General features: G+C 39.4%; 1 protein-coding gene across 1 annotated transcript in view; it reads left to right on the top strand.

Annotated features, from left to right (window-relative positions):
- Window positions 1-17,734, top strand: part of LOC139729919 (nucleolar protein 10-like) — a 49,534-nt gene extending 31,800 nt beyond the window's left edge. Inside the window, exons 12-18 of the mRNA XM_071640839.1 lie at window positions 9,408-9,534; window positions 10,561-10,739; window positions 11,215-11,298; window positions 14,389-14,568; window positions 15,517-15,764; window positions 16,794-16,890; window positions 17,633-17,734. Coding sequence (XP_071496940.1) covers window positions 9,408-9,534; window positions 10,561-10,739; window positions 11,215-11,298; window positions 14,389-14,568; window positions 15,517-15,764; window positions 16,794-16,890; window positions 17,633-17,734 — 1,017 coding nt within the window. The remainder of the gene's footprint in view (window positions 1-9,407; window positions 9,535-10,560; window positions 10,740-11,214; window positions 11,299-14,388; window positions 14,569-15,516; window positions 15,765-16,793; window positions 16,891-17,632) is intronic.
- The last annotated feature ends 8,255 nt before the right edge of the window (window positions 17,735-25,989 follow it).

Genomic DNA, 25,989 nt, shown 5'->3' on the forward strand with positions numbered 1-25,989 from the left:
ATACTCAGGACTCATCCTCAGTGGGTTAAAAATAGTGTACAAGAAGACTGAACTGGTCTTGCATAAGATATAAAAAACTTCACACTGACTAGGTGGACCCATTCACCTATTCTTAGCCCTCACATAAAATATGGGGGTGCAATTTTTTTTTTTTTTTGTAATGCACGGTCACAAATACTGCACTCTACTGTTCATGAGTACCATCATTCTGTGCTACCAGCAAGATCTTTCTCCTGACCATCACAGGTGGGCAGACCTGCTCCCCTATAGTTGATCTTTAATATCACACTGCAGGACATGGCCATAATCGCATAACTTAATCCGCTGAGGACGAGTCCTGAGTATACGCGGGCATATGTCTATGGGAAATGCGTGATGTTGCAAAATCAATCCGTCCTCAATGGGTTAATGGCATCAACCTATCCAACAAATGAAGTCTCCGTGACTGCTCATCGCCCTCGCCCTTTCTTTGAGAGATAGTCTTGTTTTTCAGCGATACCTTTGAGTTTAGTTTTATTCCGTTCAGTCATAGTAAGGCTTCCTCAATTATGGTGATCCCCTCAAATCTGTTGTCGGCCTTCTCATAATTCAAATCACCCTGTTTTTGTCAGTAAATTTCGATCCTAGTGCGCCATTATAGCCAATCGCTGCTGCCTTGCTGTGGCTTCTGTGACATACTTGTAAGTTTGCAAAACTTTTGGCTCAAACTTCTCTCCTTTTTTGAGCAATTGACCTAAAATTTGACATGTGTGACTGTATCTCATGAAGATGTAGTTTTTTTCTTTTCCCTGAATCCTGCATTGTTGAGTGTTTCATGAATACCCAATGATATTGGTTTTCATCTTGTTCTTTTTATTGTGTCAGAGCTTCTAGGACTTGCAATTGCGAGTTTGAAAGTTCTTTCCTCCCCTTTTAATTTGGAGACTAGTCCCGAGTAGCTGTGTATAGCAAAATCTGTTTATGTTCAGGTCAGTAATAGAATATCAGTACAGCTTAGGCCTCTCTGGTTTTGGAATCACTTGGGCCTGTCAAGCTGCATGTAGTTAGTACCAAAGTATCTTCCTCCTTGCTCTGTGGAATCTCCCTGACTTTAACTCTCTATGTGCCATGATGTTAACCACCTGTGTGCCACATTAAAGATATATCATCCCTTTTGCATGCAAATTTTTGAAAATTCAGTATGTGGTTTATACACCATTCCAGCAAACACCTACTTAATGTCTGCTTAACTCTTTATGTGCCACGTTTGCACGCCCGACTCAGTCGACAACGTGCCAACTTCGCATATTCTGCTCAAACTCTCAAACCCACCCAGTCCGATCTATAGATTGCCAAATGCCACAGTACAATAAAAGCTTTTGTCGCGATATCGTTCCTCTCACATATAGCTTGCATTTTATGTAATAATTGACCAGCAAGCAGCGTTCCCTACTGGATTTGCTCGCAAATTCTCAGTTTCTGTCACTGTTTTGTATGCAAAAATCATGTATTGACAGTGTAGTACAATGTAGCTATTGTAGCTAAAACAATCCTAGATTTGTCATACAATTTACGTTAAAGCAAGGCTTGGCATTTTCTCTACAGCTTTGCTCACTATACATCCAGGTTTTTAACTGACATGTGTAAAAGTTACATAGATTTGAAAAACAAAATGTTTTCTCAAAGCATAACTGCGTTGGTGTCTTACAATAATGTGGCACACACAGGGTTTCCACCATGGCACATCAAGAGTTTAGAGTGTGCAGACAATGTTGTGTTCAATTTTCAAAATAATTTCCTTTTTGTTAGGCATTCTACTGCATATTTCCTATTTTTATGGCACAAAAATGAACACATTTTCTCCCCCAAACATTTCACTCAATTCAACCAGTATCCCCACCCATTGCATGCTACTTGTATATTCATGAGAGTACATGTACAACCTGCATTTGTCCGCAGACTGGCATTTCTCTTTCTTCCTGGATGTCAGAAAAAAGGGAGTGCGGTTAACGCATCGATGCAGTTAATACGCAGTTATTTACGGTATACAAATAGGTAGATAGATTGATAGATAGATAGGCACACATTTTCTTCACAGTTCACAGTTTTTCTATTTTGTACTTGTCCATTCTCACAAAATTGGTGTGACAGTGATTTTTACTGGTCCTGGACTGCTGGACCAGTGCCAGTGTGCAGCGTTGCATAAACTTATAAAAGGGTCAATTAAAAATCCTCAAATCCCCAAATACCTGAACTTTTAATATAGGCACTCATCCCATTATACCTTGTTCAAGGAAAGCGAACATTCAACACATTTAGTTACATATGTATCATACATTTTATACGTAAAAATATTTTACCAATTATGTAAAGCTGTCATCACACATTGTCGAGACCTTGTACTGTAGACCTATTAGGAGAACAGGGCATTATGGCGGAGGCATACCAGTCGCCATAGCGACATTTCTAGTTAAAAAATGAAAAAGGTCCTGTAAGACTTACCTTATCACGATATTCTACGAAAAAGTCCCTTAGAAAGAATATTGGAAAAAATGCAATTTCCCAGTTGTATTTTGTGATCCCAAACTTTGAAACCATTGAGGATGGGTTGATTTTACTACAGCACTCATTTCCCATAGACACTTGCCTGAGTATACTCAGGACTCCTCCTCAGCGGGTTAAAACTAGTGTACAAGAAGAACTGCTCATGCAGAAGATGTATTAGACTTCAGATTGAGTAGGTTGACTCATTCTCCTATTTTGAGTCCTCACATAAAATAGGGGGGTGCAAATTTTTGTTGGTTTTGTAATGCATGGTCACAAATACTGCACTCTGCTATTCAGTGGCATCATTCTGTGGTCTGTGCTACCAACAAGATCTTTCTCCTGACCATCACAGGAAGGCAAACCCACTCCTCTTTAGTCAAACTTATCACACTGCAATGCACAAACAAAATCACACAACCGAATGGTATCAACCCCTCTAATGAATACAGTATTACGTCTCTGTGACTGTTCATCGACCTTGAGATATTATCGTGTTTTTCTGTTTATTCCTTTCAGTCATAGTAAGGCTTCCTCAATTATGATGTTCTCCCCAAATCTGTCGACAGCTTGCTCATAATCCAAATCGCCCTGTTTTTGTCAGTAAATTTTTGTCATAGGGCCATTACAGCCAATCACTGCTGCTTTAATATGGCTTCCGTGATGTACATTGTACTTGTAAAATTGTTTGTGCTTTTTAGCTCACCTGAGCCAAAGGCTCAAGTTCGCTATTGCGATCGCTCTTTGTCTGGTGTCTGTCGTGCGTCGTGCGTCATGCGTAAACTTTTTACATTTTCATCTTCTTCTTGAAAACCCCAGGACCGATTTTCAATAAACTTGGCAGGTAGCATCCTTAGGGGGTTAGGATCTCAATTTGTTAAAATGGGCACCATGCCCCACCTGGGGGGCCCCCCAGAAGGGCCCAAACCCCCTAAAATTAAGGAATCTTAAAAAATCTTCTTCTCTAGATCCAGAAGTGATAGAGCTTTGATAGTTATACTATGAGTTGGTACATTGATGACTGTAGTTTCAAGTTTGTTCATGGCAGAATCAGGGGTGCCCCCTTGGGACCCAGGGGAGGGGTGGGGAGGGGTCCTAATGGGGCCCAAATTGTACATTTTCATCTTTTTTGTTGTTGTTGAAAATTCCATGATGAATTTTCACCAAACTTGGCAGGTAGCATCCCTAGGGGGATAGAATCTCATTCCCATCATATGGGCACCATGCCCCACCCTGGGGCCCCCAGGAGGGCCCAGCTAACCCCCAGTATTAAAGGAATCTTTAAAGATTTTCTCTAGAACCAGAAGTGATTGAGCTAAGTTAATACGATGAGTCAGTATATTGATGACTGTTGTTTCAAGTTTGTTCATGGCAGGATCAGAATGTACTTGGCAGGTATTTTTACCAGTGTGATGGAATATGCAAATGGACACCATGCCCCCAGCTCTCAAAGCTAACCCCACCACAAGTTTCCAATGTTCTCAGGTAAGAGTCTGCTGAAATGCATGGAAGGTGAACTTGCATACTCAGGTGAGCGCGAGACCCCCGGGTCTCTTGTTTTTTTCCCCACCTGAATCCTGCGTTGTGTGTTTCATAATTACCCTATGATGCTTCTCTTCTTATTCTTTTTATTATACCCCACACACACATAGTGTGTATGTGACTATCAGTGAGCAAAGTACAGATTGTATACATTTATTCAGTGTTGAACAATACATTGTCATATGATGTATAGTAACATTTTTTTTATTCAATAAAAAGCATACAAAGCAATTGCTAGTTATTAAAGCTGACTCCCTCAGTGCTAAATGGGGGTATTAATCACGTTGTGTGATAGTTCTAGGATGTTCATGGAAGTATATGTACAGTATTGTACCTGCGTTTGTCCGCAGACTCGCTTTTCTTTTTCTCCCTGGATGTCAGAAAAAATGGAATGCGGTTAATGCATCGATGCAGTTAATACACCGTTATTTATGGTATACAAATAGATGGATATTAATAGACAAGTTTTTGTAGGTAGATAGATAGATAGATGGACACACTGTTCACAATTTTTCTCTTTTTTTTTGTACTTGTCCATTCCAGCAAAAGTTATTGGTCTGACAGTGATTTTTACTGGCCCTGGACTGCTGGACCAGTGCCAGTGTGCAGCGTTGCATAAACTTATAAAAGGGTCAATTCAATTCAATTCAATTCATTTTTATTCGTCCAATAAAAAACATTGCAGGAAATTCATTGCGGGATTTTTACATATAAATGACAAGGCATAACAAATACAATATATACATAGAGAGAGAACAACACGGAATAGTACTTGACAGATAGATAAATATTAAACCGAACATGTATGCAAAGTTAAACTGAAAAGAATAATCTTATAAAAACGTGGCATAAAAACCGACTCCATTGGCATGATGTTAAAAACTCCAGAAACCTTCCCTGTTGCTACAATCCCAATCTCACTCCCCCCCCCATGTCAGCCCACGATAAACTGAAACCAAAACCAACTCGCCCTCTAAAATACAACACAACAAACAGATTAGCGTATACAAAAACAATATCAGTGATTATATCATCATATCATATAAATTTCTTTCTTTCTAAATCCACCAATATTGCACATAACCACTTCACAAATTCTGAGATATAATGAATGTAACAAATTTAATCATTGTGGTTGTACGTGAACTTGCAAGGGAAAAAATATATATAAAGGGAGGATTAGCGGTAGAGAGAAGAAAGAAAGAAAAAGAAAGGAAAGGAAAGGGAAGTATAAGTATATGACAGTTCATAAATAACATTATATCAAACATCACTAGCTATGGCATCATAAATCCAAAAACTGAAAAATCCCAAGATGAGGTGATGATAGTAATGACCAGTCAATGTCAATGACTAAAAAAAGAAAAAAAAAAAGTGTTGAAGGTGATGATAATAATCATATGGTAATAAAATCATGGCATCTTCAGAACAGTTTTACTGTTTTACAATACCCCCCCCCCCCCCAACAACTTACCAACCCATGCAGAATAAATCACCACCCATTTACCCCTATCACAATTCATCCATTTGAAAGCCCATGACTCCGCTGAAAAACCTACTCATCACAGAAACAATTCCAACACATCCCTGCTGACCCAAGTAAAAATCCTCAAATCCCCAAATTCCTGAACTCTTAATATAGGCACTCATCCAACTAAACCTAGTTCAAGGAAAGCAAACATTCAACACATTTGTGACAAACCTGTCATTTTAATATTTTGCCAACTATGTGAAGCTGTCATCACCAAGACATTGTAGTATAGACCTATTGGGAGGACCATGCATTATGGCTGAGGCAAACCAGTCGCCATAGCGACATTTCTAGTTAAGAAATGAAAAAGTCCTGTATGACCTACCTTGTCATGATATTTTTTGAAAGTTTCCCTCGGAAAGAAATAGAAAAAATGCAATTTCCCATTTGTTTTGTGATTCCAAGCTTATCCTGTTGAAAATGGGCTGATTTTAGTTCTTTTTTTTAATACTACTTTTTACTTACTACTCCCATAGACACTTGCCCAAGTATACTCAGGACTCATCCTCAGTGGGTTAAAAATAGTGTACAAGAAGACTGAACTGGTCTTGCATAAGATATAAAAATCTTCACACTGACTAGGTGGACCCATTCACCTATTCTTATTCCTCACATAAAATATGGGGGTGCAATTTTTTTTTTTTTTTGTAATGCACGGTCACAAATACTGCACTCTACTGTTCATGAGTACCATCATTCTGTGCTACCAGCAAGATCTTTCTCCTGACCATCACAGGTGGGCAGACCTGCTCCCCTATAGTTGATCTTTAATATCACACTGCAGGACATGGCCATAATCGCATAACTTAATCCGCTGAGGACGAGTCCTGAGTATACGCGGGCATATGTCTATGGGAAATGCGTGATGTTGCAAAATCAATCCGTCCTCAATGGGTTAATGGCATCAACCTATCCAACAAATGAAGTCTCCGTGACTGCTCATAGCCCTTGCCCTTTCTTTGAGAGATAGTCTTGTTTTCCAGCGATACCTTTGAGTTTAGTTTTATTCCGTTCAGTCATAGTAAGGCTTCCTCAATTATGGTGTTCCCCTCAAATCTGTTGTCGGCCTTCTCATAATTCAAATCACCCTGTTTTTGTCAGTAAATTTCGATCCTAGTGCGCCATTATAGCCAATCACTGCTGCCTTGCTGTGGCTTCTGTGACGTACTTGTAAGTTTGCAAAACTTTTGGCTCAAACTTCTCTCCTTTTTTGAGCAATTGACCTAAAATTTGACATGTGTGACTGTATCTCATGTAGATGTAGTTTTTTTCTTTTCCCTGAATCCTGCATTGTTGAGTGTTTCATGAATACCCAATGATATTGGTTTTCATCTTGTTCTTTTTATTGTGTCAGAGCTTCTAGGACTTGCAATTGTGAGTTTGAAAGTTCTTTCCTCCCCTTTTAATTTGGAGACTAGTCCCGAGTAGCTGTGTATAGCAAAATCTGTTAATGTTCGGGTCAGTAATAGAATATCAGTACAGCTTAGGCCTCTCTGGTTTTGGAATCACTTGGGCCTGTCAAGCTGCATGTAGTTAGTACCAAAGTATCTTCCTCCTTGCTCTGTGGAATCTCCCTGACTTTAACTCTCTATGTGCCATGATGTTAACCACCTGTGTGCCACATTAAAGATATATCATCCCTTTTGCATGCAAATTTTTGAAAATTTGGTGAGAACACTTAGGTATTGAAGAAAACACTATTTGGAAACCTCCTGTAAATTTTGAACTCAAGAGGATCTTTATTTGTTGAGATAAGTCGACCGTTAAGATTCGTATAATTTTTTCGTACTACGAAAAAATTACAAATCTAAACTACTAGTCTAGTTTTACAGACCTGTGTGATGCACTTATGTAGTTCATGTAAGTGGTGTGTTGTTATTTGCCATCGATAACAAAGTAAAAGAAGCTAGTGAATTCTTCCTTTCTGACAGCTTTAACATGCCTATCTTTTGTTCGAAGTATAAGTATCATATTACAACCACAGGAGGATTAGTATATGCAGCTGTGCCTCGTACAAAGAATACGTTACAGTGAGCATTTGGTGCATTATTTGAATTTTAATGGCTAACAACCTTCAAATATCACAGAAATGTTATAGCTTTACAATAGTCTTGTCATTCTGGTGGAGTATATCATGTTCTGTGCAATTTGGGAAGGAATGAAAAAGGAAAGGCCCATCTTTAACCCGTTGAGGACGGTTTGATTTTGCTACAACATGCACTTTCCATAGACACCTGCCCGAGTATACTCGGGACTCATCCTCAACGGGTTAACCTAAGACAGCAACATAGTCATGCTTTCGGAAAACATCTTGTTAACTCTTTATGTGCCATTGGGAAAAACTCCCCGTGTGCCACATTATTCTAAGACACCAACGTAGTCACGCGTTCAGAAAATATTCTGTTTTTCAAATCTATATAACTTTTACAGATTTCTGTTAGATTGTAGACGAAGTGAAGAAAGTTGCAGAGAAAATGTCAAGCATTGATGTGAATTCTATGACAACTCTATAATTGCTTTTCTTTCAAATGCCCAGTACCTAACATTACTGTATGTACATGTATGACTTTCGCACACAAAGCAGTGACAGAAACTTATAATTTGCACTGAAATCCAGTAGGAAACACTGCTTGTTAGTCAATCACCACATAAAATGCAAGGTATGGACGAGAGGAACGGAATCGCGAGAAACACTTTCATCGTAGTGTGGCATTTGGCGTATTTAGCGGTCGGTTTTGGCGGGTTTGTGCGTTTGAGCGGAATATGCGAAGTTGGCATGCCATGGACTGAGTCGGACGTGCGAACGTGGCACTTAAAGAGTTAAAAACATTCTGTTAATCAAATCTATGTAACTTTTATAAATATTTGTTTACTTAATACCCATGACATGTAATAAGCAAAGTTGTACAGAAAATGGCAAACTTTGCTTGACATACACAGTAAATTGGATGACACACCTATGACTGTTTTTCTTTCAAACGACCGGTAGGTGTATTATTGTAGAGGCATGACATTTGCACACAAAACAGTGACCGAAAGTTAGAATTTACTCTCAAATCTAGCTGAGAACACACCTTGATAGTCATTCGCTACGAAAAATGCAAGCTACATGTGGCAAGAATGGAATCACGAGAAATGCTTTCACAGTACTGTGGCATTCAGTGATTATATCGATCGGTTTGGGCGGGTTTGTGCGTGTGAACAAAATATGCAAACTTGGCATGCCGTCGACTTAGTCAGGCGTGCGAATGTGGCACATAAAGATGTTGCATGTGTTTGGGTGTATATCTGTAATGCCCCAGTCACATAGACATCCCAGATCACCCCGGACCACCCTGAATCTGATCTAGGGTGTTCCGGGGAGAGATCCGTGTTGACGCCTTGGACATCCTTGAACATCCGTGTATGTCCGTGTAGATCCGGGGACATCTGGGAGGCCAACACGGCAACTTTTGGAGGTCAAAAACATCTGGCGTCATCCGGGGATTGCCTTGTTGGCAGAGCAATCGGGGATGGTCCGTGTGGCTGCCGTGTAGCTGCCGTGCTGATCCGTGTAGATGCCGTGTTTGTCCGTGTAGACGCCGCGCTCTTCCAGCCTTTAATATCCGTGTAGCTGCCGTGTTGATACCGTGTGTACAGTCGTATCAACGCTTGTCGACACTTCATCAAGGTCTAAACTATCCAGGATCTCCCCGGATCTCCCCGAATCACCATGTAGATCCTTGACGATCCGTGTAAAACTTAATATATAATTATGTGACTGGGGCCTTAGTTTACCATGCCAACTGTCACTCTGATGTGTCCTCCCCAGGGACTCGGTCCGGCCCCGAAATGGTGCTCCTTCCTCGACAGCTTGACCGAGGAGCTGGAGGAGAGCCCCACAGCGGCTGTGTACGACGACTACAAGTTTGTCACCAAGGCAGAGCTGGAGAGTTTAGGTAAATGCCTTGTTGTCATGGCGATACCGTCATGATGCACGGACATACATGCAGTACGTGCACGAAGGAAAATAGTGCCTGTCGCAGAGTTACAGGTTGTTTTGTATTTCAGCTATGTCAAAGTTTGAGTTTGCTTTGTCTGAAGAATTTCAAAATTGATACGGAAATGTGTTTTTCAAGACGAGCAATCAAAAGTTTAAACCATAAAGAAGGAATCACATGTCATGAAGCGTGCATGGTAATCCATTAACCCTTTCTCTACCAGATATATTGGTCAGTGTGTCCAATGCTACGGCATTTCTTCCAGTCAGAGAGAGACGGCATGCATCTTCCCTAAATCTCCAATGAAGGGATGCTTAACGAGCATGAAGTCTGGACCGCAATTTGTAATAAAAGGGATGTATTCTCCTTTTCACCTATAGATTACTTCAAAAGGGGTGTTTTGTTTTGTTTTTTCTTTATCTTTCTCTCTTTTTTCTCTTTGGACCCCTGATAAATTTATGTCAGTATTGTTTTTTTATTTATTTATTTATTTATTAGAGGGGGGAGGTGTTTGTGATAGGTTTGGAGGTCACATTTTGAATTTATTTCATGATATTTTTCTCTTTTTTTTGGGGGGGGGGAGGGGCTTGTGATGAGTTGTGAGGTTTCTTTTTGAAAAAAAAAAAAAAAAAAATCTCCCAAGGATCGCAATGACAGCTTATACCTGAGATTATTTGGAGGGGGGTGTCTGTCTTGAGATGGGGGTTAAGGTTAACATGCAACCTATTGTGATGGCGACTAATATTCATACTGATCACTTTAATCATCATAAAATGCATGAAAAAATGGCTTCAGGTTTCATGTGTAAATTAATTCAAATAAAAAAGAATTGTACTTTTTGGTCGAAGAATATGGCAGAAGAAAAATATTTATTTGAGTGTACACAGAAATTTTCACATGCATCTTGGTAACTCATTTCTTGAGAATTTTAACAGTGTTCATTTTTCCTGTTTTTTTTTTACATTTTCGTTGCACAAAACACAGGTCTTGGCCATCTAATTGGAACCAGTCTGTTGAGGGCCTACATGCACGGCTACTTCATGGACATCAGGCTGTACAAGAAGGCCAAGGCGATTGCTGATCCCTTTGCGTACGAGGACTACAGGAGGAGCAAGATCAAGAAGAAAATTGAGGAGCAGCGAACTGGCCGTGTGCAAGTCAAGGTGAGTTTCAAACAGTTTTGCAACTTTCGTTCATTCCATCAAGGTTCAGTTTGAGGGTGTATATAATGCACGTATCAAGGCTTCTTTCATATGTGGTCGTTTGTCTCAAAATGTTGGCAAGTTTGTATCATTGGTGTTTTTTGAAGATTCTGCGAGACATTAGTAATCATGAATATTCCTTCAAATTCTACTTTTTTTTTCTGAAGTGTTGTTTGTCCTATGTAGTTTATGTGAAATAATTTCAGACAGCCAATTAGTATGTAATGGAGATCGCTCATTGAGATTCTTTTTAGTTGAATGTGTGATATTCATTTTGTGTCAATTTCATTCAACTCTTACAGTTGTATTTTACCCATATTTATTGCAGACGTATTGTCGGTGTAGCAGTCCGTCATTTTATTATTTTTTTTCTATGATAGGGCTGGAAAGTCCTTCAAGAAAAAAATGAAGATGTTTCACATTTCTCTCCTCACAGAAACTCCCATCTGTCAATGCTGCATTGGCAGAAAAACTGCAGGACGAACAGACATCCTTGAAAGCAAAGAAGGCCAAAAAAGAGGTGGGTATTCATACATGTATGTGTGTGTGTGTTTGTATTGTGGGTTGCTTGTTTCTTTGGTGTTTTTTCTGTCTATCTCTACAGTGTGTGATCATCCCCTGCTTTCTTTGCCTTTCTATTGGGACATCACACTACATACACTTTGTAATCATTATAATAAGATGAAGACAAGCTAAATAAGTGGCATTTTGACGGTGCTCTGCGATTATAACAAACATGGTTGTAACGAAATTCCAGTTACAACAAAGTAAAAATTCAGGCCGCAGCATTATCCAGTCTACAGTACACTATTTTTATTGTGTATCTGTTCTGTTAAAACAAAAATTTGATTTAACGAAAGAAAACGCCGGCCCTGAGGACTTTGTTATAATGGGAGTCCACTGTATCAGTGTATGTTGGATTACTCTTGAACACAAAATGATTCCCCATGTCAAGTAGAAAAAACAACAACAACAAAATTACTTGTGTCAAGTAGAAAAAAAAAAATGAGTGTGATTTGCAGAGATTCCATTTTTGATATTTTGAGCAGTATGTGGGTGGCTAGACAGGATAGAAAAGTCTGTCAATATCTGTGATTATTCCTAGAGGTAAGTTAACGAAGGGAAGATAATGGTGGTATCCAAATTTGACCATTCTCCTTCCTCATCCTCATAGTAATTACATGTATATCGTCGCTGGGGTGACAAGACCTTGTATCTGACATTTTTTGTGAAAATTACGTTTTTAGATTAATGGTCAAATAATGGGTTAAGTGATGTCCAGGCCAAATCCCAACTGTCTTACTCCAAAAATGAAGCCACCACGGCATGTCAAATGAAAGGCTATCCCATTCACTATAGCGCTTTGGCTGCCATTGTTTTTGGCTCTCCTGAAAATTTGACATTTTTTAGATACGAGGTCTTGTCACCCCAGCGACGATATGATACATCCAAACTCAAAGCTTTATGCATGTGTGATACAGAGAAACCCTGTTATAATGAGGACATATGTGACCGTGCATCACAAAACCAACAAAAAGTCGCACGCCTTGATTTTACGTGAGGACTCAAAATAGGTAGAAGGGGTCAGCCAAGTCAATCTTCAGTTTTTCATATTTTCTGAAAGAGCTGTTCTTCTACATTACTCATAAGTTTGGAATCATGAAATGAACGGGAAAGTGTGTTTTTAGCAGTTTTTCAACAACATTTTGTTTTCTGTAAAGTATAGTGAGATCAGGTATGTTCTAGAGGCTCCTTTTCATTTCTTGGAAATCCTTTGTACACTCTTCACTTTCAAGTCTCATAACTTTTGAAGGAATATTGCTACTGCCTTGAAAGTTGGCATTAATCATGGCCTGAATGTGTTGAGAGAGCATGCTTAATTTCAGCCTAATCTGATAATTCCTTCATTGTACGTCGATGGTTTACATCCTGTTTTTTTGTCCCATTCATTGCACAGCTAGCGCGGTTTGGTAAAGATGACGCACTTGAATAGACTGTTCTTCAAAGCCTCTTTTCTGAGTTCACACTTTTCCACAGTGTGTCCTTTCTTTCAAATATTTAGATAGGTTAGGAGAGTCCATTTGAATTGAGTCGTACATCATTTTAAAGCTTAGAGTCTGCTCTTTCAGAATCTACTAAAAATCTATGTCTGGCGACTTTTGTTGGTTTGTGATGCAGGGTCACATGTTACTGTATTGGGAAAAAAAATCCATGGCAATACCTCATTATGTCAAGGTTCTCACTATATCATGGTACAGAAACAAAGAAATATATTAAGAGTTGGGGCCTGCAAAATTGTCTTGTTAGAAAAGTGTTTACATTTTTGTATATGCGACCTCTTTATGATAATGTTCAGGTGTAGCATACATACTTACATTTATTCTGTTTATTGGGAGCAGCGAGAGATAAACGAACTAGGTCTTGTGTAACACAAATCGTGACAGAAATTCCTGATCCATTCACCCTATTGTTTATATATCAGCGACAAGCCTTCGTATCCAAAATTTTGGTGAAAATGACTTTTCTTTTTTATCAATGGTTACATAATCAGTTAAAGGACAAGTCCACCTTCATATACTTGTGGATTGAGTGAAGGCAACGATATTAGTAGAACACATCAGTGAAAATTTGGGGAAAATCAGACAATCCGTTCAAAAGTTATGATTTTTAAAAATATCTGCGAAGTCGTTACTGGATGAGAAGACTACTACAGTGTATGATGTCACATGCGTTAAACGATATAAAGAAAGTAAAAAGAGAATTTCACAAAACTTTACTTTTTGAGTAAAGTACACATAGCTTCGACTTGTTACTGACGTACATGTATGTTAAGGGTAATATTATTCACCCTACCTTCTGAAAGAGAGAAGTTGAGTGTTCTTTTGTTATGCGAGAAAAGTGAAAATATGTTGAATTTTCTTTAATCTTTCTTTATATCGTTGTACACATGTGACATCACAAGCTATAGTAGTCTTCTCATGCAGCAGCCGTGACTGAGCAGAAACTTCAAAAATTAAAAACTTTTGAACGGATTGTCAGATTTTCCTCAAACTCTCACTGATGTGTTCTTAATATTGCTGCATTAACTAAACCCACATGTCTATGAAGGTGAACCTGTCCTTTAAATGATGTCCAGCCCAAATTCTAGCTGTCTTTTACCCCAAAAATGAAGGCACAATGTCATGTCAAAGGAAAGGCGATCCCATGTGATATAGTCCTTTGGCTGCTAGTTTTTTTTTTTTTTTTTTTTTTTTTTTTCCTCTCCTGAACATTTGGCATTTTGTAGATATGAGGTCTTGTCACCCCAGCGACGATATGTCTTCATGTTTATCTGCAGTCTGTGAGTCATTAAGTTGTGCTGGGAGAGGTAATACAACCCAATGTCACATGGAACAATACCCCTTTGTGTGCTGTGAGGGCTGAATGGCTCAGAAAACTCAATAGCATTGTACACACTGTCCAAAGTCCCTGTTACAACAAGCCAGGGTTTAGCAGAGTGTGCATACATGTATATCTTCTTTAATAAACCCCTTCCCTGCTGCCAAATGATATGCCATCCATCTCCTTTGTGTACCATGAACAATTTTGTTCTTTTTCCCTCCACCCAAAGGGAGCCGCCGCGATCCTGTCGGACGACCGATTCTCGGCCCTCTTCAAGAACCCGGACTTCCAGGTGGACGAGACTAGTGAGGAATTCCGCCTGACGCAGCCACTGGTCAACAAGCAGGCCAAGCGGAAGGAGAAGGAGAAGTCCTCTATGATGGATCAATTTGAGGAGCTCAATGCGCAGGTGCGAGTCCAGGACTGTATGATAAGTGATTGCTCATTCATGAACCCTCTAATGACTTTTGAAACATATTGCTAAGGAGATGTATGTCTTGGCCAACTAGCTCCTTGATGCTCCCCAATAAAACATATGACATATGATTGTCACTACGGTTTACTCAATGGTCTTTCTGAACCCTTGCTCTCCAGACCCTACACTGACGTACAATTGTATATGTAATGGCAGAAGTTCTGGAAAAGACGTGGAAATTGTTCAATATGTGAAGAATGCTTTACTGTTCAAAAAACAAAATCAAAAAACAAAAAACAAAAATAGGAACAGGATATATCAATGGTCATGCATTGTTCCAGCTTTGAATCCCTAATATGAAAACGCAAGGTGCAATACTACCAAGGAGTGTAGTATCATGCTATGTGATGTTGTAATGTATGCTACTGTTTCACACATTAGTTTAAAATCTTTAACATATTTTGTTCTCATGAGTTTTAAGTTTAATTTGGGAAAGAGAAAAGGAGAAAACAAAAACATAACTATGAAAGGGATCTTATAGTTTTGGTTGAGACGTAATTTCAGGTTCATTTTTGGTGAGATAGTGAGAAACCTCTTATGAAATATGAAAGAGCATTAATTCCAAGAGGGATTCAATGTTTATTTGATGAAAATTGGTTTTGAAATGGCCGAGATATCCAAATAATAATAATAAAGTGTGGAACTTACGACCTTTTATTATGATCGTTTTGTTTTACTATTTTGTTTCAGCTATTCCCAACCCGATTTTTATCAAATAAACTGTGAATCCCTCTTAGAATGGTATGCACTGTACTATTTCATAAGTGTTTTTTGGGTATCTCGCAAAAATGTTAAAGCTCAATTTTCATCTCCACCAATACTGTACCATCCCTTTAAACTCATTTGACTATATTTTTGCTCAACTGTCCTGCCCACGCATAGGAGGAGGAAGAGCTGGAAGGCAGGGCCAGCAGCGACGAGAACAGCAGCTCCGATGAGGACGACCGGTCGTGGCAGGAGGAACTGAGGAGGGAGCACTTTGCCCTGCGCCAGGAGCAGAAACTGAAGAGGAGGAGGGAGAGGGAGAAGGGCGGGGCACCGACCACGCCCAAATTCTACGAGATCAAGGCCGGCGAGGAGTTCCGCATGGCATCCGCCAGGAATGAAGGGTCACTGAAGAGGATAAAGAAGTGAGTATGCCTTGGGGATCACTAGTGTGGCCGAGTGGAGTTGTGAAGAATTGTTATGCAGCTGTGATGTACAGTTAACTTCGCATAAATCAAATCTACAGTCCACTTTGCTGAAGTCGACCTTGCATAATTGGAATAATCGCCTGAGTCGAAGGTCTTTTCAAGTCCTCTTCTCTTTATACTCTATTGATTTTAACCCCTCATAAGTCAATTTTTCTCAAAGTCGAAGCTATTTCTTCAGTCCAAGTAGATTCGACTTTAGTAGGCAAGGTTGACTGTATTTGGGCTGAAGAAATAGCTTCAACTTTTAGAGAAAATTGGACTTATGAGGGATTGAAATCAACAGCATATACAGTGAGGAGGCCTTGAAGAGACCTTCGACTTAGGCGATTGTTTGACTTATGCGAGGTTGACTTAGGCAAGGTTGACTATCTATTTTTGTGGTGACAGTTGGAGAAAGGTTCTTGACCCAATGGGCTCTTGATGCTATTTTCTGGTTTCTTGTGATTCATTTGCATTGTATTAATTCTCTTGGTCTTGTAATACATCACTTTCCGTATAGCTGGAGTGAATACAAAGCAGTTTGACTGCGCAGTCCTGTGAGAAAGTGCATGTACAATTTAGTGTGTAGGATAAAGTGACTACATATCACCAGTACTCCTACATATTGTTCTACATGAATTGTTTTGCCATTTTTGCATATGGTATTAGTGTATAGTGGACTCCCGTCACAACAAAGTCCTCAGTGCGGGCAGTTTTCTTACGTTATACCGAAATTTCATTATAACCAAACAAATAAACAATAAAAAAAACATAGAGCAGATAATGCTGCTGGGGGAACTTTTACTTCATTGTATTAAGCTGGATTTCGTTATAACCATGTTTGTTATAATGGGAGTGCAATGTATCAATCTGTGGACAGCATCATAACTTGTAGCTGCTTTACTGTCGCATGTTCTCAAGTTTTTGATCACTTGTTCTACATATTGTATATTGAACCAGTCATATGTCTGTTCCTTCCTCTTTCAGGGAAAGCTTGGCAGAGCGTGTTGAGCGAGAAAGGGAATCATTCAGCAGGTCATCAACGTCGCTTGGCAACCAACAAGTCAGCTTTAGTGCCAAAAAGGTGCAAAAACAGACATTTCACTTACCAACATCATACATGTATGAGAGCAGTTGTATCGGCACAACATTCATACTGTACTTGTCACTCCTACTGTCTTCTTACTCTTATTTGAAACTGCTTTTGGAATCATACTATAAGAGCATTTGTTCATAGAATGTTTGTTTGCCTTCTCTAGGCATCATTTTGTGCCAGGTTCAGGGAATTAGTTTGGCATATTTTTACAAACAACCAGTTAATTATGTGATATTTGTTATTGTTTACTCAAGTTTGTAAAGGAGATGCAATGTAGGGGGAGGTTAGATGATAGGGTTTGGAACATGCACAACAGAAAGGTGAAGTAAACAAAAATGACAGATCTTCCTGTGTGCTTTTCCACTGGAGGAGACAAAGGTGAATGCAAAGAAAGATGCTCATTTGATGAGGGTGCATTGCTTAGATTCTGCAAGGTCCTCATTTTAACTTGTTTCATGACATTTGCTCCTGCGACAATTGCTCCAGTGAAATATCAGCCAACTAAAGCCAAACATAAATTCTACCCACAAACATAACCCTAAACCTTAACCTAATTCTTACATCAAACTAAAACTTTGAAAAACTTGAATATCACAACCCTATCCCTGACCCTACGTAAGTCATTGGAGAAGTATATGAGACAGGAGCAACTGCCCCAGGAGCAAATGTCATGCCACCGTTTTAACCATGCCAAAGATGTTTATTTGTTTTGCTGCTTTTCTCTCCATAGGATGAAAAACAGAGGAGGCAGCAGGAGGAAGCTGCCGAGCATCACAAGGAGAGGAGGAAACTCCGCAGGTCGGCTGGTAACCTCAGCAAGAAGAAGCGATAGCACCAGTGAAGCCCCTGTCTGACGTGGACAAGATGATTCCTTGCCAGGCTCGGTCCAAACCTGTGCGTCATCGTGGTCAAATGCTGGGATGATGAGATGGAATTTGTCCCGACGGGAGCTCGCGTCGAACTCTTGCCGGATACAGGAGTGAAAAGATTCAGACCGGATGTTCTGACCCAATCCAGGAAGAACCAAGAACTGAATTCTATCTGTTTTGACGAGAAGTGTGGATTTGTCTCGACCAGTGCCATCTGGAAAACAAAAGGGTCAAAGGCAAGAACGCCAGGGGGCAAACAAAACAAAAATCCCTCCCTTATAGAGGAGTACCGGGAAGTTACACATTGACTGTTGGCCCAACTGGAAACTCAGTCGCAATTGTGAGAACAGAGAAAATTGAGAAGTTCTTCACCATCTGTTGAAAGAGCAGGCTGCAGGCTTAGATAGTACTGTACAGATAAACCTCGTTATTAAACCAGACTGCATTGATTTGGGCTATTGCTACATCTTTTTATGTAGGTGCATGAAGGTTTTTTATTGTTTTTTTGTGCCAGTGAAATAATAGTGAAAGATTGACAGATTTCAGTGTACTGCACACCCAATTCTTGCAAGCAATGTGCATGTCAATCATATTAAACTGGTATGAAAATTGTTCCTGTGCACCAAGCATTCCTGCTGTGAATTGTAAAATAGATATGGCAAGATATTGCCTGTTGCTCCATGAGTAAATGGGGGCTAAGCTTTTGTACATCAACTTTAATACTAGACTGCCGAGTGGTAACATCATTCAAAAGCACTGCAAAAGCACATACAATGTATTTCACCCGACTTAAAATCATTGATCTTGCTTTCTAATAAAGTTGTACGAGCACCCCCTCCCTCCCTGTGTAGTTATATTCTCCATACTTAACATGGAAGTCTTTAGGTTCCCTACATGTTAATGTACCGACTATCAACCACTTAAAAAAGACAGATTGTATAGAAGGTTTCTATTTTTGATTGACCGCAGCAGCGGTGTAGTAAATGTGCTAAACCAATCGGGGGGGTATGAGGTTATACTGTTCTCACAATAAGCCAGTTCTTAGTTCCACTTTGCGCATGAGCAGAAACAAGGTCATTCGGACCAACAGGCATGTTGGTTTTTAAGTTCACTGGGATAGGCATCTGTAATGTAATGATTATTCATGAATTACGTGCACTTATAAATGCTGCTTGCCAGCACATCCACCTGACAGCAAAAGTGGTATTTGGCAATATCAATACAAAGAGATTGTCAATACATTCAATGCAAAATAATGAAATGGAAGCTTTCCCAAGTGTAAATCGATGGATCGTTCTGCTCATCTGGTCTACGCAACTCTATTTCTGTTTGAACTGGATTGATGAGTCCCATAATTGTTATGTAAAGCTTATTCGTTATGTCGCTCTGAAAACGAGTGAAGTGCCCCTAACCGACTGAGAAAAGAGAAAGGTCATTGGTACCAATGTGCCCATGAGCTAACTCCGAACTGGCTTATTCTGAAGTACTTATTGTCTGAACGGGGAAGCCTCTTCAGGAATGAAATGTATGCATACGACAGAAATTATTTTACTCTCATGATCTCAAAATACTCACGAACAACTCATTATCCTGTCAAATGATGTCACGGTCAGTCAGGCAAGTTTCTTGGTAGACCCTTTTCGTGCATTTCAAGCAAATTCCAATTGTGGAAGATGAATTTTGAACCCTTCTGAGAATTATGGTATGTTTTGCCTAGTAACTCTGGTTTGTGTTTCAGAAAGTCAAGCATTTGAGTGCATGTAAAAATAAAGACAAAGCAAGAAAAAAAAAAGAATACAGTATTTGCTTGCAACTACATTGATGATTTGGGAAGATGGAGGAAACTGTAAAACTTTTCCAAATCAAATAAATACATTGTATGTGTACGGTCTTAAAGGGATGGTATAGTACTGTAAATATCAACATTTTCGCACGATTGAGCAACTTAGATATTTTCGCTCTAAGTGGCTCCAAAACATTCATTGAATTTGTGGGTTTTTGAATTTGCGCTGCGCAGTTGTCATCCCGTTCAAAACATGCAGAGAAAATTGTGAAGATATTTTCACGGTTTACAAAGTTCACGCTAGCTTGAAGTAGTGCAAAAGACGCGAAAATTTTCACGTTTATAGTTAAGATGAGGATTCGGCTTTTTAACTTTTTGCGAGTTACTTAGAAACCACTTTATGAAATGGTAAAAGGCATAATAATTTCTTTTTTATTAAAAAAAAAAAAAAAGTTTTTTTTTTTATGAAAGTCAGTTTTGAAAATGGCCGAGATATCCAAAAACAAAGTAAAACAAAGCAATCCTAATAGAAGGTGGGTCGGTTGAGATGTCCAACTGTATATGGTGTATATGTATATATCGCCGCTGGGGCGACAAGACCTCGTATCTACAAAATGTCAAATGTTCAGGAGAGCAAAAAAACATGATGGCCAAAGCACTGTGGCGAATGGGATAGGCTTTCCTTTGACATGCCGTGGTGGCTTCATTTTTGGAGTAAGACAGTTTGGATTTGGACAGGACATCACTGAACCCATTATTTGCCCATTAATCAAAAAAAGTCATTTTCACCAAAATTGCAGATACAAGGTCTTGTCACCCCAGCGACGATATATATATATATATATAATATACACTGTGTATATTGTAAAAGTTTACATTACAAGAGTGTTAGAAAATTGCCATTCCCATCAACAAAAAGGTACATGTATCTATATATTTTGAAAGACTGTTTTATCCCATATTATTTGATGTCTTTTTTGTGTCTGATGTGTAAACGAGTGGATGAGGAGGCATTGAATGTGAGTGATGGACTTGTGCAAAATATAAACTGAGAGTTTAATGGACCGTATCGAATAAGATGCACTGCATAATATGCTTTTTTTTTCCCTCCAAAAGCAGTCACACGTTCAAACACACACAAGGCTCACACACACACTACACACTTACATCACATAACACATTAATACCGAAATCCCAGTCAAACACCACATGAGCATTACAGTAGTGGGTACCATGCTTTGGTCAAGTTGATTTTTGCACTCTCTTCATGGTGAGGTGAGTGTGTATGTTTGTATGCTGAAAAAATCATATGCAATGCATCTCATTTAATACATTCAATCCATTTTCTCACTTTATACTCTTGCACCAATTTAATTTTCACATTTTTTTGCAAATTATGACCCCTACTCATCCAAGCATGAACACACACCACACAGAAATGATACCAAACGATTCAGGATAAACACTCTGTCAAAATGTATGATAGCCTTTCGTTCAAAGCTGTTTTTTAAAGGAGACTAATACCTCCGGGTGATTTTCAGACACACATTTGAACAACTTTTAATTGGTTATGTATACTGGGTACACGTGTACAGAGTTTCAGAATTTTTAGCGATTGGGATGAGGAATAAGAATGTTTTCAAAATTTAGAACCAATCACAATGAACAAGGATGATGACATGGCAGCCTCACAATAAGAATGCACGAGTAGGGCTCAAGGAAGCAGAACAAAAGAAGACGGCATGCATGAATTCTACACAGGTGAGCTTGTTAAAGCAAAGGGTATTGCAATGGAATAACACATTGCTACATTATTTCTGAATTATGTGAGCCTCCAATGTGTCATTGTGTCATGTAATTTGTTGGTTGTTGTTTTTTTTTTTCAGAATACAATGTATTGGTTTCTCTGCTGAAGGACCACAAAAACTTCAACAAATCTACACATGAAGCTGTATTTTGTACTACATGCTGTGACATTATGAAAATCAACTCAACTTCCCCGTGAAATTGAATAGCAATTTTCCAAAGTGAGAACTTTTTGATTCACCCTGTATGTTTTCACAAAGTCTATAAAACATACATGTATATCTACGGGTGCTGTTCGTTATTCCCAAGGTTCGCTATTCCAAAGGTTCGTTAATCCGAAACACACAAATTCCCTATACCTAGAGGTTCGTTAATCTGAAAATGAAAATGGGTTTGTTAATCCGAACATTTGTGGTGTTATTCCAAAGGTCTGTTATTCCGAAGATTTGTTAATCCGAAAATGAAATTCGGAATAACGAACCTTCGGAAAAAGAATCTTCGGACTGGAGAGCCTTCGGAATAACGAGCTGTAACCATATCTACAGGAATACACATGTATGCATTACATTGGTTTACTCTCGTATCCATTCGTCAGTTGCATTTTCACGGAGTGCATGTCCCTTGCAGGACTCTCTTTATGAGGTCTGGGAATGACTAGATTTTTATTTTTAAACATGCGTGTCTCACATACATTCAGCACTGACATTTTCTGTTTTCTACAAGGGTTTTAATAGCTCACATTGATGTGCCATGGAGCAACGTGTTCAAACAAGTTTCGAATTGTGCCTACCCCATCTCACTTCAGAACTTTCTCACCTTTAGCACACTCACCAAAGGCACTCCTGACTCAAATATCGGATCCTGCTTTTAGTTGAATTCCACTTTACTTCGGCAGCCTGCGTTTTGATTTGTTGTTGTTGTTGCTGCTGCTGCTGCTGCTGTAGTTGTTGTGAGTGTGTGTGTGTGTGTATGTGTGTGTGTGTGTGTGTGTGTGTGTGTGTGTGTGTGTGTGTGTGTGTGTGTGTGTGTGTGTGTGTGTGTGTGTGTGTGTGTGTGTGTGTGTGTGCATAAAGCAACCCTGCAAAGATTACGAGGGACCACAAATAATACTGCAGCCAGCTTCGGATTTCTATTTCATCACAGTCAACTCGTGCACGACAAATATTGGTAGGCTGAGCACTCTTGTCAAGTGGGTTATGCTGGTAGCCGAGTAGAACTTTGGGTATTAACCCGTTGAGGACAAACTAATTTTGGTATTTCTCATAGACATCTGCCAAATTATTCTCAGGACTCGTCTTCAACAGATTAATGAAGACGACCTTGCGATTCTCCTTTGTGTCACAGAGTTGTGTTGGAGTAATCAAGCGTGTATGTCAGTAAAGCTACCACAAAGCGAAAGGTCAAGCTATTCCCCGTTGTTCAAAAACAAGATTCAGGGATTTTCCCATCTGTATTTATAGAAATTTTCTGTGTTTCGCAATTACGTGTTACGCAATTACATGTTTGTGTGTGTTTGACCATGAAAGAAACGTAAAATTCTATGGCTTTGTGGTACATGTAGCTCAACAAAAAAAACATGTATATGGATACACTAAAGTTGTCAAAGGTCTCGTATGTCGTGCTGATGATGTTGGTGTTGCCCAATCAGTAACTTGTTTGTGGATAATTTGCTTCCATATTTAGAGTTGATCAAGCAATGTTTTCCTCTTCCCGCAAAATTTTATATACGCCGAATGAGAGACCAGAGGAATCAACACCATCATTTCTAAATACAGGTTCCATCAAAACTAACATAAAACTGGCACAAACACTAGCACAAACAATAGCTCAAACACATGCACAGTCACTCACTATCACTCACACAACCACAAACACACAAACATGCACAAAACATCTGCCAAGAAGCAACACTTGCACCTGAACAAGAGTATTAACATAAACTGCCAGATTGATACACAGCATGATACAGTCAACCTCGCCTATAAAGTCAAATCTATTTGCCACAGCTGCACACTAACCCATTTTTTTCTACTGGTCCAACCTATCTGTCGCACCTAAAGATACCCAGTTTGTCCATTCTTTACTGGTCAACTCCTGAAAAAATAACTGGTCCGACAGTGATTTTTACTAGTCAGGGACTGTCAGACCAGTGCCAATGTGCCGCTTAAAAACAATTTGGACTTCAAAGGAGAGAAAGGATAAGAACAGGATAACGAGTTGTTCTGGAGTATTTTGAGATCACGAGAGTAAAATAATTTCTGTCGTATGCATACATTTTCATTCCTGAAGAGGCTTATTCCCTGTTTAGACAAAAAGTACTTTAGAATCAGCCAGTTTGGGGTTAGCTCATGGGTGCCTTGGTACGAATGACCTTTCTCTTTTCTTGGTCGGTTAGGGGCACTTCACTCGTTTTCAGAGCGACATAATGCACAAGCTTTACATAACAATTTATGGGACTCATCAATCCTGTTCAAACAAAAATAGAGTTGCGCAGACCAGATGAGCAGAACGATCCATCAATTTACAATGCGGAAAGCCTCCATTTCATTATTTTGCATTGAATGTATTGACAATCTCTTTCTATTGATATTGCCAAATACCACTTTTGCTGTCAGGTGGGTGTGCTGGCAAGCAGCATTTATAAGTAATTCATGAATATTCATTACAGATGCTTATCCCAGTGAACTTAAAAACCAACATGCCTGTTGGTCCGAATGACCTTGTTTCTGCTCATGCGCAAAGTGGAACTAAGAACTGGCTTCTTGTGAGAACAGTATAACCTCATCCCCCCACCCCCCCCCCCCCCCCCCCCCCCCAATTGGTTTAGCAAACCGCTGCTCCGGTCAATCAAAAATAGAAACCTTCCATACAATCTGTCTTTTTTAAGTGGTTGATAGCTGGTACATTAACATGTAGGGAACCTAAAGACTTTCATGTTGAAGTATGGAGAATATAACTACACAGGGAGGGAGGGGGTGCTCGTACAACTTTGTTAGAAACCAAGATTAATGATTTTAAGTCGGGTGAAAAACATTGTACAAAGGGATTGTATGTGCTTTTGCAGTGCTTTCAATTGATGTTACCACTCAGCAGTCTAGTATCAAAGTTGATGTACAAAAGCTTAGCCCCCATTTACCCATGGAGCAACAGGTAATATCTTGGCGATAATTATTTTACAATTCATAGTAGGAATGCTCGGCACATGGGAACAATTTTCATACCAGTTAATTGACATGCACATTGCTTGCAAGAATCAAGTGTCCAGTATGTTGAAATCTCTTGCATCCATTCTTCAGTTGCATTTTCACGGGGTGCATGCCCCTGGCAGGACTCTCTTTATGAGGTCTGGGAATGACTAGATTTTTACTTTTATTCAAAACATGCGTGCCTCACATACATTCAGCACTGACATTTTCTGTTTTCTAGAAGGGTTTTAATGGCTCACATTGATGTGCCACAGAGCAACGTGTTCAAACAAGTTTCAAATTGTTTCACTTCAGAACTCGCTCACCTTTAGCACACTCACCAAAGGCACTCCTGACTCAAATATAGGATCCTGCCTTTAGTTGAATTCCACTTTCCTTCTGTAGCCTGCGTTTCGTTTATTTGTTGTTGTTGCTGCTGCTGCTGCTGTAGTTGTTGTGAGTGTGTGTGTGTGTGTGTGTGTGTGTGTGCATGAAGCAACTGCAAAGACTACGAGGGACCACAAATAATACTGCAGCCAGCTTCGGAGTTCTATTTCATCACAGTCAACTCGTGCACGATAAATTGGTAGGCTTGGCACTCATGTCAAGTGGGTTATGCTGGTAGCCAAGTAGAACTTTGGGTATTAACTGACAGTGGCGGATCTACAGGGGGGTTCAGGGGGTTTAAAACCCCCTCTTGGGCTGCCAAGTAAAAAAAAAAATAAGAACATACAAACAAACAACATCTAACTAGTCAATTATTTGAAGACCAAAATCAACAATAAAGGCACTTTTCCTGCGTAAAAATTGTCAATTTCAAAACTGAATATGCAATATTTTCGCCCCTGACGGGGCGAAAATTATGATACACTAACAATATACATTATCATATCTATATATACACTAATATTTACTTTATGAGTAAATTTAGTGCATAGATGGTAGCCTCGCGTCCTCGAGTGTGCCCCGTGGAACATACCTTTAGTAAAGCCTACATTTTTCCTTTTCTTCTATGCTTTCTTGTAATACAAGAATAATTTTTATTGCTCAAACAATGTGATTTCGTTTTAGCTTTTAATGAATACATTTCAGACGAATGGCAAAGTGAGAGTGGCTCGCTCGCTCTGTCCGTACTTATAATAAAATGAATAGTTTGCAAAATTTATGATCATAGTCCTTCGCGCCTAAACTGTGTTTAGTTCCCTAGGAATTTGATTTAAATGCTCTAGAAACGCGACTTTTATACTCTGTTATTACAAAAAGTCCCTATGCGTGGGACATGGGAAGGGGTATCCCCCTCCCACACCCACCCCCACTCGGTCGCTTCGCTCTCGCCGCGGATCTCACACCGTCTCATGAAATAATGTTATACCCCCGTATAATCATAGTCATTCGCAAATGATTCTATCCACTTTTTAATTTCCTAGAAATTTGCTTTCAAATG

The sequence above is a fragment of the Diadema antillarum genome, unplaced genomic scaffold (genome assembly GCF_040938485.1).
Source record: "Diadema antillarum isolate AM-2024a unplaced genomic scaffold, OU_Dant_1.0 scf00000020, whole genome shotgun sequence".
Taxonomy (NCBI): domain Eukaryota; kingdom Metazoa; phylum Echinodermata; class Echinoidea; order Diadematoida; family Diadematidae; genus Diadema; species Diadema antillarum.